At 45.1% G+C, this 17,587-nt stretch overlaps 1 protein-coding gene across 13 annotated transcripts in view; it reads right to left on the bottom strand.

Annotated features, from left to right (window-relative positions):
- Positions 1 to 17,587, bottom strand: part of si:dkey-237h12.3 (teneurin-3) — a 335,156-nt gene that overhangs the window by 62,060 nt on the left and 255,509 nt on the right. For all 13 annotated transcript variants that reach the window (XM_035425584.1, XM_035425591.1, XM_035425590.1 and 10 more), the window contains 2 exons: positions 10,981 to 11,219; positions 3,443 to 3,565 (listed from right to left, as the gene is read on the bottom strand). In XM_035425584.1, the coding sequence (XP_035281475.1) occupies positions 3,443 to 3,565; positions 10,981 to 11,219 (362 nt within the window). The remainder of the gene's footprint in view (positions 1 to 3,442; positions 3,566 to 10,980; positions 11,220 to 17,587) is intronic.

Consider the following 17,587-nt stretch of genomic DNA (forward strand, 5'->3'; position numbering starts at 1 on the left):
AAAGCGAAGATCTGGCCTCTCAGTAGACACATCACACATGATTTCTTCCCACAAGACTGATATTCTGTGACATTCCACCTCTATAGAAACATAGTTTGCCCTACAGTGTCACCATATACGACTTAAAAAACATGTGCAGTCGCCTTTTCTGTAACATTTAAACTATTTTAATCTCTCTGAATGTTGGTATTTTTTTCACATTTTAGTTGAAAGTCCTTTTTTTTTTTTTTTTTTCTTTTTTTTTTGCCTCCGGTCGTACGATCGTGCTGCGAGACTAGTCGTGCCTTTGTTAGCGCCGTCATGCCCTAGCTGTTAGCTCGCGGTGAGCAATCTGCTATAATTCATGGAAAATTACAATCCCACACAGAGAAATAAAAAAACTAGACGAGCATATAAAGAGATGCCCGCATCTATGACTCAGTCAACCATTTCAGTCCCAGCGTACGCCTTTAAGTTATCAAGAATTCTTGAAGAAGATTTGTAGATGTAATGAGCACAAACAGGCAGAGCACAGGTAGGCTTTGCATGAGGATTAGTTTAAGCAGATATCACGAGGTTGGTGAAGCCACAAAATCATTCCAATTCAGGCTTTTTCAACACAAGCTTTAACGTACACAATTCAAATGCTATGACACACAGTATTAAGCTTAGAATCTTTAAGGTGTTTGTTACATAATGTCATTATCCTGTTTCAGGCAGTATAAAATGAGGTCTAATGCGTTTATCTGTAATGGTTCTATAGCATCAGGGGTTTGTGGGAGGGGATAATACAGTTATTTCTGGGGGGCGGGCGGGGGCACGGTGACATGTGGGATGAGGCAAACAGGCTTTTAACAACCGGGTCACAGGTCTGATTCCCAGGTGAGTCTCTGTCTCTTTTACGCTTGATCAAAGGTACTTAACCTGAATAGCTTCAGCAACCCGTCCAGCAGCTCAACACAAGAGCAAATGCGCCAAAATGGAATCCATACAAGCTGCCTTAAAGAAGGGAACCAACCAAACAAATACTAATTATGAATATGAAGCTAATCGCCGTAGGACTAGCGCCAACGACGCGAGCTGACGGGGCGCTCACGATGGCGGTATGGGTTCCCTTTCTCCATTTCCGCGAGGTTTTTTTTTAGGGGAGCGCTCTCGAGCCGGCGAATCTGCGGCAGGCTGGCCTGCCTCACTGAACACCGAGTCCCAGGGTGCAGCAGTTCCTTAGCCACCGCGGCACGGAGAACGGAGACCATCCTGCTGGTTCAGAGCGGTCGGGCCGACAGGACTGCTCGCTCGCTCACTCACTGCTTTACGCGGCCAAAAGGCTGTCACGTCATCTGTCTATCGCCAAGGTGAGCACGAGAGAAATAAAGAGAGGTGGACACATTATTACTTTGATTTTACGTCCGCGAGTTTCTGTTAATCCGTTCCTTTTGGGGTGCCGGTTCGCTGGATGGAAACGTTCACCGTCACTTAAAAGACAACTCATAGAGGGAGGAATGGAGCCAAGGGTATCTCAAGCAAGAAAGCAGCCTGCTATTGATTGCCCATAAACGGCCAGATCCCACTTCCTGACATCTTAATTAGCGGTACTTATGAGCGTTTAAATCTACATCAGCGTATATACAACAGACCGCTTTTTTTTACTTGTGGCTTCTTTTCGCAAATTACCTTCGCGGGCAGCTGTCTTCCTTAAACACGTGTTAATGGCGTCCGAGGTCTGTGCAGAAACGAGAGAGTCTGCCGACCATATAAGGCATATAAAAAAAGCCTCAAGGCAAACCCTGCTCAAACACACCTCAGCCTGACTGTGTCACACACAGCTGGGACACACACCTGAGGTGTGAGCACCGAGCTGCTGCTGTACGTTCAGCAGTTTCATACGCTCTTAGCGTAAACCGCGACGTCCTCACTATCCTCATACTGTTCTTTTTTCTTTCTTTTTTTTTCCCCTGTCATGATTACAGCGCGTTAGCCAAGTCTGAATGGCGTACGAAGAAAATGCCATCTGTTTCGTTAATGGGGTTTACTTTGGGGCGGTCCAGCAAACATTAATGCCGATCTGTCAGCACCATGGCAGTGCTCGCAACATTAGGCGGCCTCTCTCTCTGTCTCTCGCTCTGTTTTGGAGGTCAGTTCACTTTAACCACACACACACAAAAAATGAGTAAGAACAGCATAAAAATGTGAATAAAATTTAAAAATAAAAATAAAAGCATCCACAAGTAACCTCAATTTAATTGGTCTGTGATAGACTTTTTTTGACTGATAAAGTCTCTTATCTCCAGTAGTAATTTCTTTTATTTGTATTTTTTTTTTTTGCAAAAATAAATAAATAAATTCAAAAAATCTTTTTTCCCCCTCTAAAAAAGTCACTTCAAATATATTTTGACTTACAAAATGTTGTACCCTTCTGGGCAAATGGGTTCAATGCTCAACTTTCTACATAACTGAATAAAGGCCATGCTCAATCAACTACAGGCTAATTGATATGCACTGTAAAGTACTATAGCTTAAAGCTAAACTCAAAGGCACACAGCGCTGGGTTTGATCCTAAATCCACAAAATCAAAGTCTTGCGCATTCAGTTAAAAGACTGCTATGAAGCTATGCTTTTAATTTCACCACTTTATGCTTTTCTCTAATGATAATTTACACAGTAGTTCAAGCTCTGCCCAATCACTTACTGATTTCAGTTTGTTAGAAACCATGCTATTAAATGCCCATTGCATTGATCTTTCACTGAATAAGAATCCAAAGAACAGAGGAAGACATTCCAGAATGCACCAGGGACCAGGAACCTGGACAACGCCTGATAGGTCATCATTCAGTACGTGTGAGAATCCAGCAGTGTGGCATGCAAATCATGGCCAAAAGTATGTGGACGCCTGACATCCAACATCTCATCCAAAATTATGGGCATTCATTTGGACTTGGTCCACCCTTGACAAAACCATTTCTATATGGACCAAACTGTTGGGGAAGCACACATTTGTCTAAAATGTGATTGTATGCAGCATCATTAAAATTTGCCTTCATTGGAAGTAAGGGGCCAGGTCCAAAGCCAGAATAGCAGCCCCGGACCCAGGGGTGTCCAGACCCTTTTGATCACACAGTGTAGGTTCAAATTCTGGAGTGCTGAAATGCTGCAGCTGAACCACACATGGAGCTTTATCGGCACGGCGATAGGCAAACCTGCGTTACCAAAGCAACCGGAACAAGACTGCTGAAAAGCAGAGGAGGATGTACTATGTCCTCAGAGTCGCCCCAAAGCTGAGCAAATTTCGGAAATGGTTTGACAACGAGCGAGAGAGGGCGCATGCATCAGCCGAAGGACACAAGATTACACATGATGCACTGAAGGACGGTTCGGTGTCAGTGACTCCCTCGTCTAGTGCCGGCCTCACCATCCTTATAAACGGCGGAAGGTAAAACAACCGCGCCCCGGTTTTCCCTCTTACCGCTGTCCGCCGAGACCACGGTCGCCGTGTTCGTGGGAGGGGCGTCCGACTTCACCTGCCCGTTCTCAAACGTGTAGCCTTCCGTCTCCTGGAGCTGCCAGTTCAGGCCAAACAGGTGCATGGCTGTAACAACATAAAGGACATGTCAGTGGATTTGTGAGGTCTCACACACACACACGCGCGCGCGCGCGCACACACACACAGTGACAGGGTAATGTGACTGTCAGTGCGAGTTCCTTCATCGATTTCTTTAAAATAACAACTCATAGACACATCCATAACAAACAAGCAAACACACACACACACAGTTTTATCATTAATTATAAGGCTGTAGGCCTGTCTCATCGCTGCAACATAGTTTATGAGAGCCACTGTTGGTTTATGAGAGCGCAGAGAAGCATGCATCCTCCTCCACTGCTTATTTTAACTCTGCAGATCACCAGATGAACAGAGCAGAGCAGTCAGCCAATTGCGCTGGAAGACTAGACTTCACACCACAGCTGCCACAAACCGTTTGCAGGACACCGATCGACCAATGAAATCGCTCTGAGAGGAGCACTACCCTATCGACTGCCACACGCACCCATTCTCCGCGCCACCCCACGGGGCTGCTGGCCAGTTGGCACTGGCATGGTACAGATTCAAAACACAGCCCACCGGGGCACCTCATGCAATGAAGCCTGGTTATTTTTAACAGAACACAACTTTTACAGTTTACACAAAAACGGCGTCAGTAAAATATCTCTCCTTCTTGCCTGAAGAAATTTATTTCAACAAGCCCTCAAACTGAAATTGAGTCCAGCTTGTACATTTGGGCTTCTTTGATATGGAACGTTCTTTGATACTGATACAAAGCCACGACTGATATTTCCAGAAATTTATATTTGGCCCTCAGACCAAATACATAAATAAATATTTCAAAATGAATATGAAACTTCAGAGCGATACAGAAACGTAGCAATTAACGTGAAACATATGTCCAGTCGGCTTTCTGGAATGGCGATGGCTGAGTGTGCGTTTTTGCGATGAAAGGCGATGGCTGGAGGGTGACGTCAGAAACCTATGGTCCCTGGGAGGCCCGACACATGAAGCAATAATAGGGCAGGAAGTCTGAGCGCCTCACTTCCTGTGCTCGTCGCTGATGGCAGAACCATATGTGGGGCTGATCCAAGCTCTCTTCTCTGAGTAATAGCCTTCCCTCACTGCAGACATTAAAACTAATAAGGGTAATTTGTGGCCGCCAACAGCCCTGGGTGTACTTATGTTCTTCTCAAGGACTGCTGGGTAAAAAAAAAGGAAGGAAAAAAAGAAAAAAAAAGACAGCATAAATCAAAACTTCTGTGAGGGCTAAAATAACTTACAGACTTCATGACATAAAGAAAGGAAAACATTAGGCAGCCGCAAGCAAGTGAAAAAGAGGCAGAGACAGAAATGGAGAGACAGAGAGTAAGAGAGAGAGTAAGACACAGAGAGAAAGAGAGATTATTATTTTGTTAATCAATATTATTATCTTCAGCTAATAATCATTAGTCTATGCATTTGTATGTATTTGTTATGTGTTTACTTGTTTATAATTCATGACATTGCACTATAGTTTTCATGCATTGCAATGTGTTTTACAAAGCTTTGGCAGCACATACTGAAATATGTCATGCCAATAAAGCATTTTGAATTGAATTGAATTGAAAAAAGAGAGACAAAGAGAGACAAAATGGTACAGCAAGAGTGAGAGAAACGCAGTGAGAGAAAGAGAAAGGAAACAGATGGAGATGAGAGAGAGCGAGAGAAACAGAGGTAGGAGATGTGAAGAGAAAGCAAGAAAAGGAAGAGAAACAAAGAGAGTAGAGAGACAGAAAAAAGAGCAAAACACAAAAACAGAGGGGGAGAGAGAGCAAACGAGAGAGCGAGAGAGAAAGAGACTAAGAGAGAGGGATAGAGAGCGGGTGGGAGAGAGAGAAGAGAGTGTGAAAGAGAGAGAAAAAAGAGAGAGAAAGAAAGAGAAAGAGGTAATTCCAGTAGCCCAGGAAAGGGGAGAGGTTTGGCTTGGGAGCATTTCCATATGGCCCCAGCAGACACCCCTGCTGTGGCGGTTAGACTGTGCCGCACACCCCCCTCACCCCCACTCCCGCCCCCCCCCCCCCCTCCAGCACCGTCTCCCCTCTCAGCAGACTCATTAAACCGGGCCCTGCTGGGCCTGAGCCTGGGCCTGGCCCGTCTCGAGCAGCGCTCACACCACAGACCCTCACCCAGGTGGAGGGGGGGTCAGGGGGTGCACCACAGCACCCCCACACCTGGCAGACAGCGGGCTCGGCCACCTGCCGGGACTGCGGACGTGGACGGCCAAAATCCGCAGAGACACTCACCGCCGCTCGACGGGCTTCTCGCGTCCTGCCAGCATCATTAAAATCGTCACACAGAGTCTCGGGGTTCTGTCCGATTCAGACAAAGGAGCTGGACGCGTTAATAAAGCGAAAATACAGCAAATATCTGGAGAGTGGTGAATGCAAAACAGAACATTTGAGAGGAGATAATTTGACGTGCTTATTCTGAGGCAGCGTTAGGGTGTACGATTGCATTCAGCCCTCAAGTCCTAGACATTCACTGCATCCAAGAACCAGCCAGTATCCCTGCCTGTAGGTTTCTATTTTTCAAACTGAATTGAAGCACAATGAATTTCTCCCGCAGCACGCAAATGGATTTTCCTTAAATTGCAGGAACTGCATGATAGGTTTTGCTTTTTTTTTTTTTACACTGGAAACCCAAGGTAGCAGCAAAAAATGGAGAGTAGAGAACACTTCAGAGATAAGAAGCTGTGAAAATGGTCTCTCTCTCTCTCTCTCTCCATCCCTCCCTCCCTGTTTCTCTGCCCTCTCTGAGTTCACAGATATCTTGGCAATGTGGTGACACAGTCAAAGCACAGACAATCCTTAATAACCATTTCATGTTTTAACAACAATCGCTCCTTCTTACAAATGAACAGAGATGCGAACACACACACACACACACACACACACACACAGATGCAGCCATAGACACAGACAGACACACACGCATACACACAGGATCAATAGTGGATAAGTACCAACGACCTCTTGAAGCTACTGATTATAGAAACAGTATGTAATGACCTCTGCTGTGAGCCAGAGCATGGCGCATGTCAAAAACGGTTGATTTTGTTTTTGCAAATTACCGCTTTTCACAATATAGTCAGACAGACATCAATGCACATCTCTTTAATACAAAGCAACATGAAAAGGCATGGAGATCAAGCAATACTTGAGCGAAGAACTAACTCGCTCAAAAGCTCGACTCATCCAATCATGAGGAAAAATGCAAAAGTTATGCTTCATATGGCTTCATATGTTTTCTGCTTTTTTTTCTTCTTCTGTTGCTGCTTACATTCCTCGGCATACGTAGCTAGGCTCCTTCAAAGTAACCCGTAAAGCGCAGAGCTGCAGTGCTGGAGCGTGGAGCTCCTTGCACAGCATCTTCAGGGATCTTTTCAAAGGCTCCTCTTTTTTTTGCAGGGCGAGGTACTGACTACGGTGATTAACACAGAGGGTAACAATGCAGGAAATTGTGCGGTGAACGCTGAATAAGACTTGAATTATGACAGATGAGCCCTTTCACTCGCTGACCCTCCTACCCACGTAATCTTTAATTCATGAATCGACTCGGTTGCCACAAATAGCCTGAATCAGGGAGCAGTGTCAGCAACAGGAAGCGTGCAACAGCAGAGGCTCCAAAACAAGTTTTAGTACTTTCCCTCTGAAATGAAAACAGAAACCTTATCTACAATAGACAAGGAGAACACAAGCAGAGGCGTTTTTAAAAGAATCTGCGCAGTGCAATCTTCAGACCCTCAGACGCAATGAGATTTGGAGCTTTGTTGCTCTCTGGAACACTCGGAATGCTGTTTGTTTTCTCTGTGTGATAAAAGAAAATAACATTTTCAACTAATGGGGAGGCAACTCCAGAGGGAACAGCTTTTTTTTTTTTCTTTCTTTTTAAAAAAAAATGTCTTTGTAAGCAAACAAACCAGGCCAGTGTTTATACTCAGAACACTCAAAATTATGAACGGTGCCTTAATGGCTCTGTCTGAGCGCCCATGTGAGTACACGTGAGGAACGCAGCACGGAGGACAGGGCTATTCGACTCACGGGGCCACTTCGCCGGTCGAATTGATGATAGATGAAAACCGAGAATACTTCCCACAGAAAATCGAGACTACGCTCCCGGACTACAGCGCTGGGGTGGGAGAAAAAAAAAAACAGACTGGAACTGACAGGAAGAGGTCTCTGTCACCTGGGTCTCGAATTACACCATTCAAACCGGGCGTCGGCGTTATGAAACGGAATCTTTAGAAGCCGCTCCCGACGAGAGCGCTTCACGTCCCGCGGCAGATGGTTGGCGGAAAGGAACTCTGTTCCGTTCTGTTTTTTTTTTTTCTTTCTCCCTCCCCTGCACTGAATGAGCCAAATTAGGTGAAGACATTTAGCATCCGAGTCATTGTCGGCGAAGTGAATGGGGGGAGCATATGACACAAACAGGCTATCCATCTGGGGTAATTATATCGTGTGAGCAGAAAATGTCATCCTGCCACAACAGAAGAAGAAGGAGAAGGAGAAGAAGAAGGAAAAAAATTACACAATCTCCTCAGATATCAATATGGGAAAAAAATATTTTAACCCCACAAGACCCCACATTACATGAAACACTGACACACTGTGCTTGAGTCAGTTACATAGTACACACCTACAAATGGCTTCCACAAAAACATGGTGCCCACAAAAGCATGTGTACAACAGTTGATAGCTTCTGTTTTAAGTAAATTACCAGGCTTTTATGATAAGGATGTATATGTTACATACAGAATTAATAGAATGTATGGTGTATGTTGGGTATAAAACACAGTCAGATCTTAGTCCAAAAAGTGCCTATTCTCATGAATGCCCAGCTTGACTTTGATTTACGCCATGCTGCTCATTGATCTCTATCCTACAGTGTGTCAGAAGAAAATCCATCAGTAGCCTTGTGGACCAATTCACAACCCGCCCTGACATTACTTGAGTTATACAATACAGAGTACTTATACTATACATATGTGTGTATGTATGTGTGTGCGTGTGCGTGAGTTTCTCTTTTCCCTGCAAGGTACAGTGTCAAAGTTTTTTAAGTATTGCGTGAACTTGTGTGATTATTTCATACAATAGCATTGTGCTAAAGCTTCCAGGTGCCGTGCAAATCTGTCACAGCGCTGTGTGAATTCTTCATGGGTATTTCGGGAGCATTGCTGGCCTCGCAACTCACTGAATCAGCAGTCAGAGAACGGTGTGCGCAGGATGCATAAGATTATTAGTGGGAGATAATGAGATTTGATAAGGACAGCAAGCGTAATGCCAAAACATGAATTTGAGATGAAAAAACCTGGCGATTTCAAAGTTGCGTGGTAGTATCTGTCCCCTACAGTGCCATGTTGTGATTAGGAATACATATTTTTCCATAAATTAGCTTTTCTCATAAGTAGCCTGCTGTGCTCATATGCAAATAGATAATGTGCGCTGAATAGTTCAGAGATCCATTGGCAAATGTTGCACCACCTTTTCTCCAAATGCACCAAATATTTGAGAAGAATTAGGCCATGTATTAACATGCTGGTGAGATTAGTTTCCGCTCCGCAAACCTGTTATGTGGTCATTGCTTAATGTTTTCTTAAGAGCCTGACAGCAAATGATGTTCTCACAAAAAAAAAAACATTTATTATAATTAGAAATTGTGTTATTTTTTCTCTGCAGACAAACTGACAATTAGACAAGTAAGTACTGGCTTTATCCACACAGCCAAGTTTTGACAGAGGTACCTTGAAATGTGCAAGTGTCCAACTGAGTTACCACAATACAGCCAGTATATGAGACCGCGTCTCACAATGTGCTACAGAAACACAGCTGGAAATTTCGCTTCATGGTACCGAGAAATGGAGCCAAGCATATTACTCCGATACATGTGTTTTCTTAATTACAATTAAACTACATTTCCGTTCCTCCTCATTTGAGTCTGCCTGGGTCAAAGAAGGGTCATCTTTACGCAGGGCTAGCACCTTACTGACAGGGGAAAAAGGTGAATTGGAAATAAATCTGTTTTTATCGCCCCGACTCCTGCCGCTAAAGGTTAGAGATGCGTTGGGCTTTGACTCGTGTTGTTTAAAAAATAAATAAATAAAAAAATAAAAAAACCGGCAAAGCCCCCGTACGTTTACGTGTCCCTTGGGAGGCTGTGCCGGACCTTGTGTGTACCTCACGGCCAAGATGAAAAACATTTCAGCTCAAGTAAGCTGTGAAGATGTTATCCGCCCGTGAGTGGGTTTACACAAGAGCTCCTCGTGGCTTCAAGAGCCCAGAATTCTTCCGACGAGGGTTCCTGACAACCGTCCGCTGCTTGAGACTCCCCTCCCCTCCCCTCCCCTCCCCTCTCCTCTCCTCTCCTCTCCTCTCTTTTTTTAACACCGACATGCTCTCTGCTGTCTGTCTGCCTCCGATCAAGAGCCTCTGCCTTATGTTTCCTGGGGTTTGACATCTGTCTCCACAGAGATTACAGCAAGGTCAAATGCAAAAGACCACCATGAATAGTGAACAACTGCAACACGCACACTAGTCGACTCTAGTCGACTTACACTTTATGAATAATGTCTGATTCGTCGCTATCTACTGTACCCATTTACTCAAAACATCTTCACTGAGGTGTCGAGTGCCAAAGTCAACAAGCTCCAACAAATCGATTCTCAAGCATACTGACAAAAAAAATAAAATAAACGCAACAAGCTGCCATTGCACTGGCCGGTGTAAATGTTTGTCCTCATTAAAGACGGCTGTTCTCCAGTTTCTGCATGTCATTTGACAAAGCGTGCGAGAAAAGAGAAAATGAATATCTAAAACAATAACCAGCAAGCCCCCCGCTCAATACGTGTCAGAGTCAATACTGCTGAGCATTAACACTAATGCATAGAGGGGAGTGGGGAGGCGTAGCTAGACCTTGAGTTAATCCATGCGTGGCCTGGCAGTGGGGGGGTTGGGGGGGGGGGGTGCTGCGCTTACCTATGCAGTAGCACACGAGGGGAGGGAGGGTGGTCGGCATGGGCTGGGGGTGTGTTTGGGGGTGGTGCTTACCTATGCAGTAGCACTGGAGGGGAGGGGGGTGTTTGGGGGTGGGGCTTACCTATGCAGTAGCACATGAGGGGAGGGAGGGGGGTCGGCGTGGGTTGGGGGGGTTTGGGGGGGCGGGGCTTACCTATGCAGTAGCACAGCAGGACGGACAGCAGGACGGACACGCCCACGGTGCTCAGGGAGTGGGGGGGGGGGGGGGTTAGGGGTTCGAGGGGGGGCGGGGGGGGGGTGGTGTTTGGGGGCGGGGCTTACCTATGCAGTAGCACAGCAGGACGGACAGCAGGACGGACACGCCCACGGTGCTCAGGGAGTGGGGGGGGGGGGGGGGGTTAGGGGTTCGCGGCGGGGCGGTGGGGGGTTTGGGGGGGCGGGGCTTACCTATGCAGTAGCACAGCAGGACGGACAGCAGGACGGACACGCCCACGGCGCTCAGCGCCGCGCACCTCCAGGAGCAGTGCCGGGACGACTTCTTGAACTTGAAGGCGCTTCGGGAGAGGGTGTTCCTGGGCAGGGGCCGCGTGGGCGGGGAGTACACCGAGCCCGTCGCCATGGTGTACCCCGGCGTCGCCGTGCTGAAGAGGGGCGTGGTCCCGGTCGAGGTCTTAAAGAGGAAGTGCCTGGAAGAGCAAGGTCAAACGCGAGGTCATCGGGCGGCAGTGTAGCGTAACGGCTAAGGAGCAGGTCTGGTAACCTAAAGGTCGCCGGTTCGATTCCCCGGTAGGACACTGCCGTTGTACCCTTGAGCAAGGTACTTAACCTGCATTGCTTCAGTACATGTCCAGCTGTATAAATGAATACAGTGTAAGGCGCTCTGGATAAGAGTGTCTGCTAAATGCCTGTAATGTAAAGTAATGCGACTCAGGAGGGTAACCGTATTAACACCCCGCTTCGATATTCAGTCAAAAGAAACAACAGACAGAACTGAACACACACATCAAATACGCACTGAAAGAGCACCAGGCCTCTTTTTCCCCTCCCCCTCCCCGAGCACGTTGTATAAGTGGGGCTTATATTAGTAGCTTTATTTAGGCTTACAGAAATCCCCATTGTCCCTCAGCACAACTATGACTGACTAAATAGACCGTTGTGCCTACGGTGATTAAAAAAAAAAAAAAAAAAAAAAAAAAAAAAAGGTTAAATATTTTAATGGAATGCATTAGACGGCTTGCCTTCCATTAACTTCCTCACCCGTGTGCAAGCCTCCACGGCTGATGAATTAAGACCGTGGAGCCCGGTGCGGTGTTCCATCACCCACGGATCTAATGGGGCCTAATCTCCAGGTTAAGAGTGAGGTCCGGGTAATTAAACCAGATCCTCCGAATTCGAGATTAAGCGTTTTGACAGAGAGCTGGTCGTTCTCGTTTGTAGTGACAGTGCCAGGGGAGAACATATAATCAACATAAATACAACGTATACAAAATTTTGTTTAAATCTTGATTAATTTATTCTCAATTATTCTCATTTATTTATTAAAAAGTTTTCAGTCACCCCCTTTAAATATTTGTGGAATGCTTCTGATGAGTACAAAGACGAGTCCATTTTGTTTGTGGTTTAAAACTTGAGCCTCTTTTGATTGGCAAACAAATATGTATAAGCGAGATTCTGCAAAGTTAAGCAATTCACCAAAACATCATTAATTTTTTAAACTTAGAAAATGAACCGTAAGGACATTGCAACAATGTAACAAACAAGAATGATTCGATACAACCAAGCGTTAAATCCAATTAGCCTAACCTTTCTGTTACCACAACAAGAAACACAAACCCATATCTAATGCCATAATGGTTTACAAACCCTGAAATGACAAGGCTAGATTGGGAAGTAAAGCACTGAGCTTAAAGGAAGAGTGTCATGCAATTTATCACATGCTTGCATAAGCAAATTAATAAAATAATGAATAAATGAATGGATGGATGGATGAATGAATGAACGAATAAACAAATGGCTGTATCGCCCAGTAATGCATGTGAAAAAGAAAAAAACCAACAAAAAACAAAACAAAACCAGTAGACATAAATCAGAGAGAAAGGGTTGGTTTTACAGAATTATTGAAATTTGAGACTAGTTGAGGAGACACACAACTTAGTAAACAGCATGTTTATAAATGACAAAAGTTTTTTATATTAAATATTTCCTTTTAATGGCCATTGGGAGCCATTTCTGCGAAACTCTGGAGCAGCGTACATTTCCGTGCGCGAAACAAATTTAGTTTAGCTGCCGCAGTTGTTGTGGTCGTTGCTGTCAGGGCAGAGTAATTTAAAAGATTAGAGTGTTCCTCCGTTCGGGGTAAATGCAGTGCTTGTGCTCGAGAACACTACTCAAGGCCAGCTTTTAAAATTGCGCATCGTAAGTGCAGCCTTGCCTTCCACCGAAATCTGACAGGGTGAGAATCCGGGTGGAAACGCCGCGGCGTGCACCGCGATTACCGCGATAAAGGCCGCGACCCAGAGAGCCAGAGGTGGGATGTTAAGGGGGCGGGATTCGCTCATTCTCTAAAACGCCCCCACGACCCCCACGACCCCCCCACCGACCCCCGACCCCATTCCCCATCCACCTGCCGCTAACTTAACCAAGCCCAAAACCATCACAGGCGACTTTAAACCGGATTCGCCAGGTAATGTTGCGAAGCCTTCCCCCCATTAAAAACGTGCGCGGCTCATCATTGTGTTTGTCTGAATCCACATCTGGCACATGCATCGTCCCGGCAACGTGTCATCATGTGACAATCCAATTAGCCCGGAAAGAGCAAATTAACATGTTTCTCTACTGCATCGTCAACCGAGGAGACTCTTAAAGAGGGACAGTGCTCTGAGACAAAATGGGTATTTATACACTGAGGGGCAGAAAAGGTCAATCCTCCCCCCCCCCCCCCCCCCCCCCCCAAAAAAAAGAGAGAAAATTCAAATTCTGTCTCTTTTTCTCTTTGTCTCCATCTCTCTCTCTTTTTCTCTCTGGCTATCTGTCTTCCTTGCTCTTTCTCTTTGGCTCTCTGTCTCTGGATCTGTCTTTGTTTCTATCTATCTCTTCCTCTTTTTCTCTCTTCCTCTCTTTCTCTCTCGCTCCCTCTTTCTATCTCCCTCTCTGTTCCTCACTCTCGCTTCCTCTCTCTCTCTCATATCACACACATCTCTCCCCCTGCCCGAGGGCTTTGGTCAGCACAGTGTTGATGTTGACATCAGCAGCTAGTGTCAGGCGGCGACACCCAGAGAACGTTCCCATCCCCACAGCCACCACCATGACGCACGGGAGTGAATACATCCATCCCTATTAGGCCGTCACGCCGGTTTTGGAGAACTATTCGCTTTGCTACATTTCTTTATATCGGGGGCATAAGATACAGAGACAGAAGAATTTGTATGTTTTCATCGCCTGGACACAAATCACAGACAGCACCCTGTGATTTATCAGAACATCCTCATGTTCACACGGGCTCCGATCAAACATGGACGCAACTAGTCAGTCAGTTTTCAGTATCTGCGCATCTTTCTTGGAAATGCCTGTGTCAGATCACTTTGTGGTTGAATGACACAGTAGAAAATAAGAAGCCAATATCAGAACAGTCTTAGCGCTTTTAAGGAAACTCAACTAGGCCTTTGTTGACTGACCTTCTAACTGGAATATATTTTTGACGTGTACTGCAGCACCAAGATCACGAAAAAAATTTTTAATTCTGAAGCTTTACTTTATTTGACTCTGTTGTGTAGGATTTGCCAGTAATCTAAAGAGAGGTTAAGATTAAAACTGAATTTTAAACAGTAACGAACATACAAAAATACACTTTACTCGAAGGTTTTGAAAGCATCAGAGGAAAGTTCTCCTGTTTGAGCTCTTTCTCAGGTAAATGTACCAGCCAGTAATGATCTCCTGTGATCACAGCTTTGGTAGGAATGAAAAGTGAAAGACAAATGACAGCTCCCTCTTTACAGAAGCCAAACATATGCTGTGAGGCCATGGCAGCGTGAGAAATCTAACTATCAGATCTGACGACAGCTACACAGCCAGGGGATTTACTGTAAATGATGTGCAATAACACAGTTAAATCCTTAAAAAAAATAATGATAGTAATTACAACAGTTGCAGAAATACTGTAATAATGTTATATGGAAAGATTCAATTAGAGGTCAACGGGAACAAAGACTAAACATGACAGTAAGTAAGCCACTGTATGCAGTAATTTATGCTGATGCTCTGAATAACGGCCTTATTGAACTCCTTACTAATTAATAAACATCATATTCCATCGCGGCAAGATATTGTTTTGTCAGAGCTGCAGTGTGGTGACCAGTGGAACATTCAGTTAACACTCCCATTTGCAATCGCCCTTCAACAGCTGTTCTGTTCTATCCATCCATCCATTATCTATACCCGCTTATTCCTAGCCAAGGACAACTAAGATTAAGATATTTGTTTGTATGTGTGTGTCTGTCCTGTGTTTGTGTATGTATGTGTACGTGCGCGTGTGTGTGCACATGTGTGTGTGTCTGTGCCTGCGTGCGTGCATGTGTGTGCATGCGTGCGTGTGTGTGTGTGTGTGTGTGTGCTATTGCCATGCCTTACCACACTTCCAGACCCGGGCTACAAGATGCTTCTGGGACATGATTAAGAAGTGCAGTAGCTGCATCATCTTTTGAAGCCAAACAAACTGGATGACCGTTGATAAATGATTAGAAACGGCCCGATGCTCAGCGGCAAATTACTATGCTAATCCTCGCGTCTCTTTTCACGTCTGTGAATACCGCTCTCCAACCAGAGCCCGCGGAGAGCCCGGGGATCTCAGAGATCCGACGGCGATGGCACCTTTTCAGCGCGCAAAGGCAACCCCGCCATCGACTCGACACGAGAAACACAGAAGCACAGAGTGTGTGTGAGAGAGAGGGGGGATGAAAGCCCTTGGAAAATCTGTGCTTTTTAGACACAGATTAACTGAGAGGTGAGGACATGCAGGAGGAAAAAGGGTTAAAAAGAAGCCTTACTCTTCATGCTAATCTAATAATTAGCAGCCAGATTAAGTAAACGACTCCATGTAAAACCCATGACTCCGGTCCACAGCCAGTACACGTCTTTACTGGAGGGAGGCCTGATGCAGCGTCGCTCGGCTGAAAACCCTGCATCACTTCTCCCCACAAAGAGCCACTTGCTGACTCGGTAGGAGACCAGGCAGCTGGCGCGGGCCGAACGCTCGGTCAATGCGGCAGCGTTTTCAGACTGTACCCCTGGTGTGCCTGTGTTGCAGCTCGGGTAATGAGCCCATTCTTCGGCAGTTCTGTACTGAAAGGAAGGGGCGCTTGGCGGGTTTTTTTTTTTGTTTTTTTTTGGTTCACACCTTGGCGTGTACCGCGGAAAAAAAAAGAAACGCGGTCGGATTCTAAAACGCGTCAAAGATTGTAAACATTGCCGGTTGTTACTTATCTGTAATGGCGGCACGTCCGTTAAAAACAAAGTAAACAAACAAAAAAATACGGTTTAAAAAAAAAAAAAAAAGGTGGGAGAATCGAAGGAGTATTCTCGAGATATTTTCAATGCTGTTTTTTTTGCTAAGGTCTATTAAAACAGCCCCGACGTGCACATTTAAGAGAGGCACTCCAACGGTGCCTGCTGTCAGTGCGAGCTGGGAACTGAGTGGGATGTGTCAGACAGCGACCGTGGAGAAATTCTGTGGAAGTGACTAAAATCTGTGGAAGCACAGAAATGCCCCTTCACTTTCACACCAACTGCCACTGCAAGTCTTTTCTATTTTGGCTTTTCTTGAAATCTAAATTTTCCTGTCTACCCGCCCCCCCCCCCCTCGCCCCACTCCACACCCCTTCCCACCCCACCCCAATTTGGTGTCTATTTTCCACATGAGAGATGTGAAAAATGAAAGTGAAGCACTTTCAAAATAATGTCCATCTTTTCATAGAGCTCACAAAGAACTCACAAAGAGGCAAACATTTAAATGGAAATATTATTTCAACGTCCCAGATTACCTTTAAAGCGCAATGTAAATGAGACATCTCGCACCATATCACGACAGACGCAAATCTGTAAAGAATAAATAAATGAAAACTCAAAAAAGACATTTCTCATTCAAAAGGTAATTTATACGGCTCATTGCTCTTCAAACACAACGTCTGCGGGTGAGGTGCAGTCAAAGATGATGCCGCATCCTACAATTGCTGCAGTTTTCATCTGTACCAAATGACAATTGATCACTCGCTATGTTTGCTAGTTACCTATCCAGGAACAACTCCATGGGAAAACCTAAACATTACAACTGTCCCTCTGATATACAAAATAACCCTTGCTCACAATTACTGCAACCACATTATGTTTGATCACGTACAACCAGATATTCCATTACAATATTCTACACCAGTGAACAAACATCTAAAATACATTACATTTAAAATACAACACATTTCCCTCGGCATATCTTCATCACAATTTCACACTTCAAATTGCATATTGTCTTAGCCATTTTGGTTTTTTGCACATGGTATAATCTGACCGAAGAAAAATACACCCCATGCAGAGATATACTATTTAAACCGTGGCACTCACACGTGGACTAAAACGGAAAGCAATTGCTGCTTGTTACAGAGCCGCTTCATTATTGCGTCAATCATCTCTGTTACACAACGCAGAGCACACACCAAAAACATGGACGGGGATTTACCGCTGGCTAATGTAATTCACTTTTCCAAAGCAAAGTCTCGCCGTCAGAGATATATGAGATTCTACTATTCTGCTTTATGACTCTAAGGTTTCTTAAATCGAAAATAACTTTTTGCATTCTTGTATCAAGTCAAGGTGTTTTTTTTTTTTTTTTCCCCATCCGATTATCTCATTATGTCTGTGACACTGCCAAGCGAAGGAAGGTGGCTATGTTTAGCCGGCTAAAATCTGTGAACAGTGACCGGCTTGGATTCCTGAGACAAGTGAGAATCACAATGAAAACGTGTTAAAGACTCTTCCCAGGCATTAATTAAGAGCGTATTGCCATGTC

Source organism: Anguilla anguilla, chromosome 7 (genome assembly GCF_013347855.1).
Source record: "Anguilla anguilla isolate fAngAng1 chromosome 7, fAngAng1.pri, whole genome shotgun sequence".
NCBI lineage: Eukaryota > Metazoa > Chordata > Actinopteri > Anguilliformes > Anguillidae > Anguilla > Anguilla anguilla.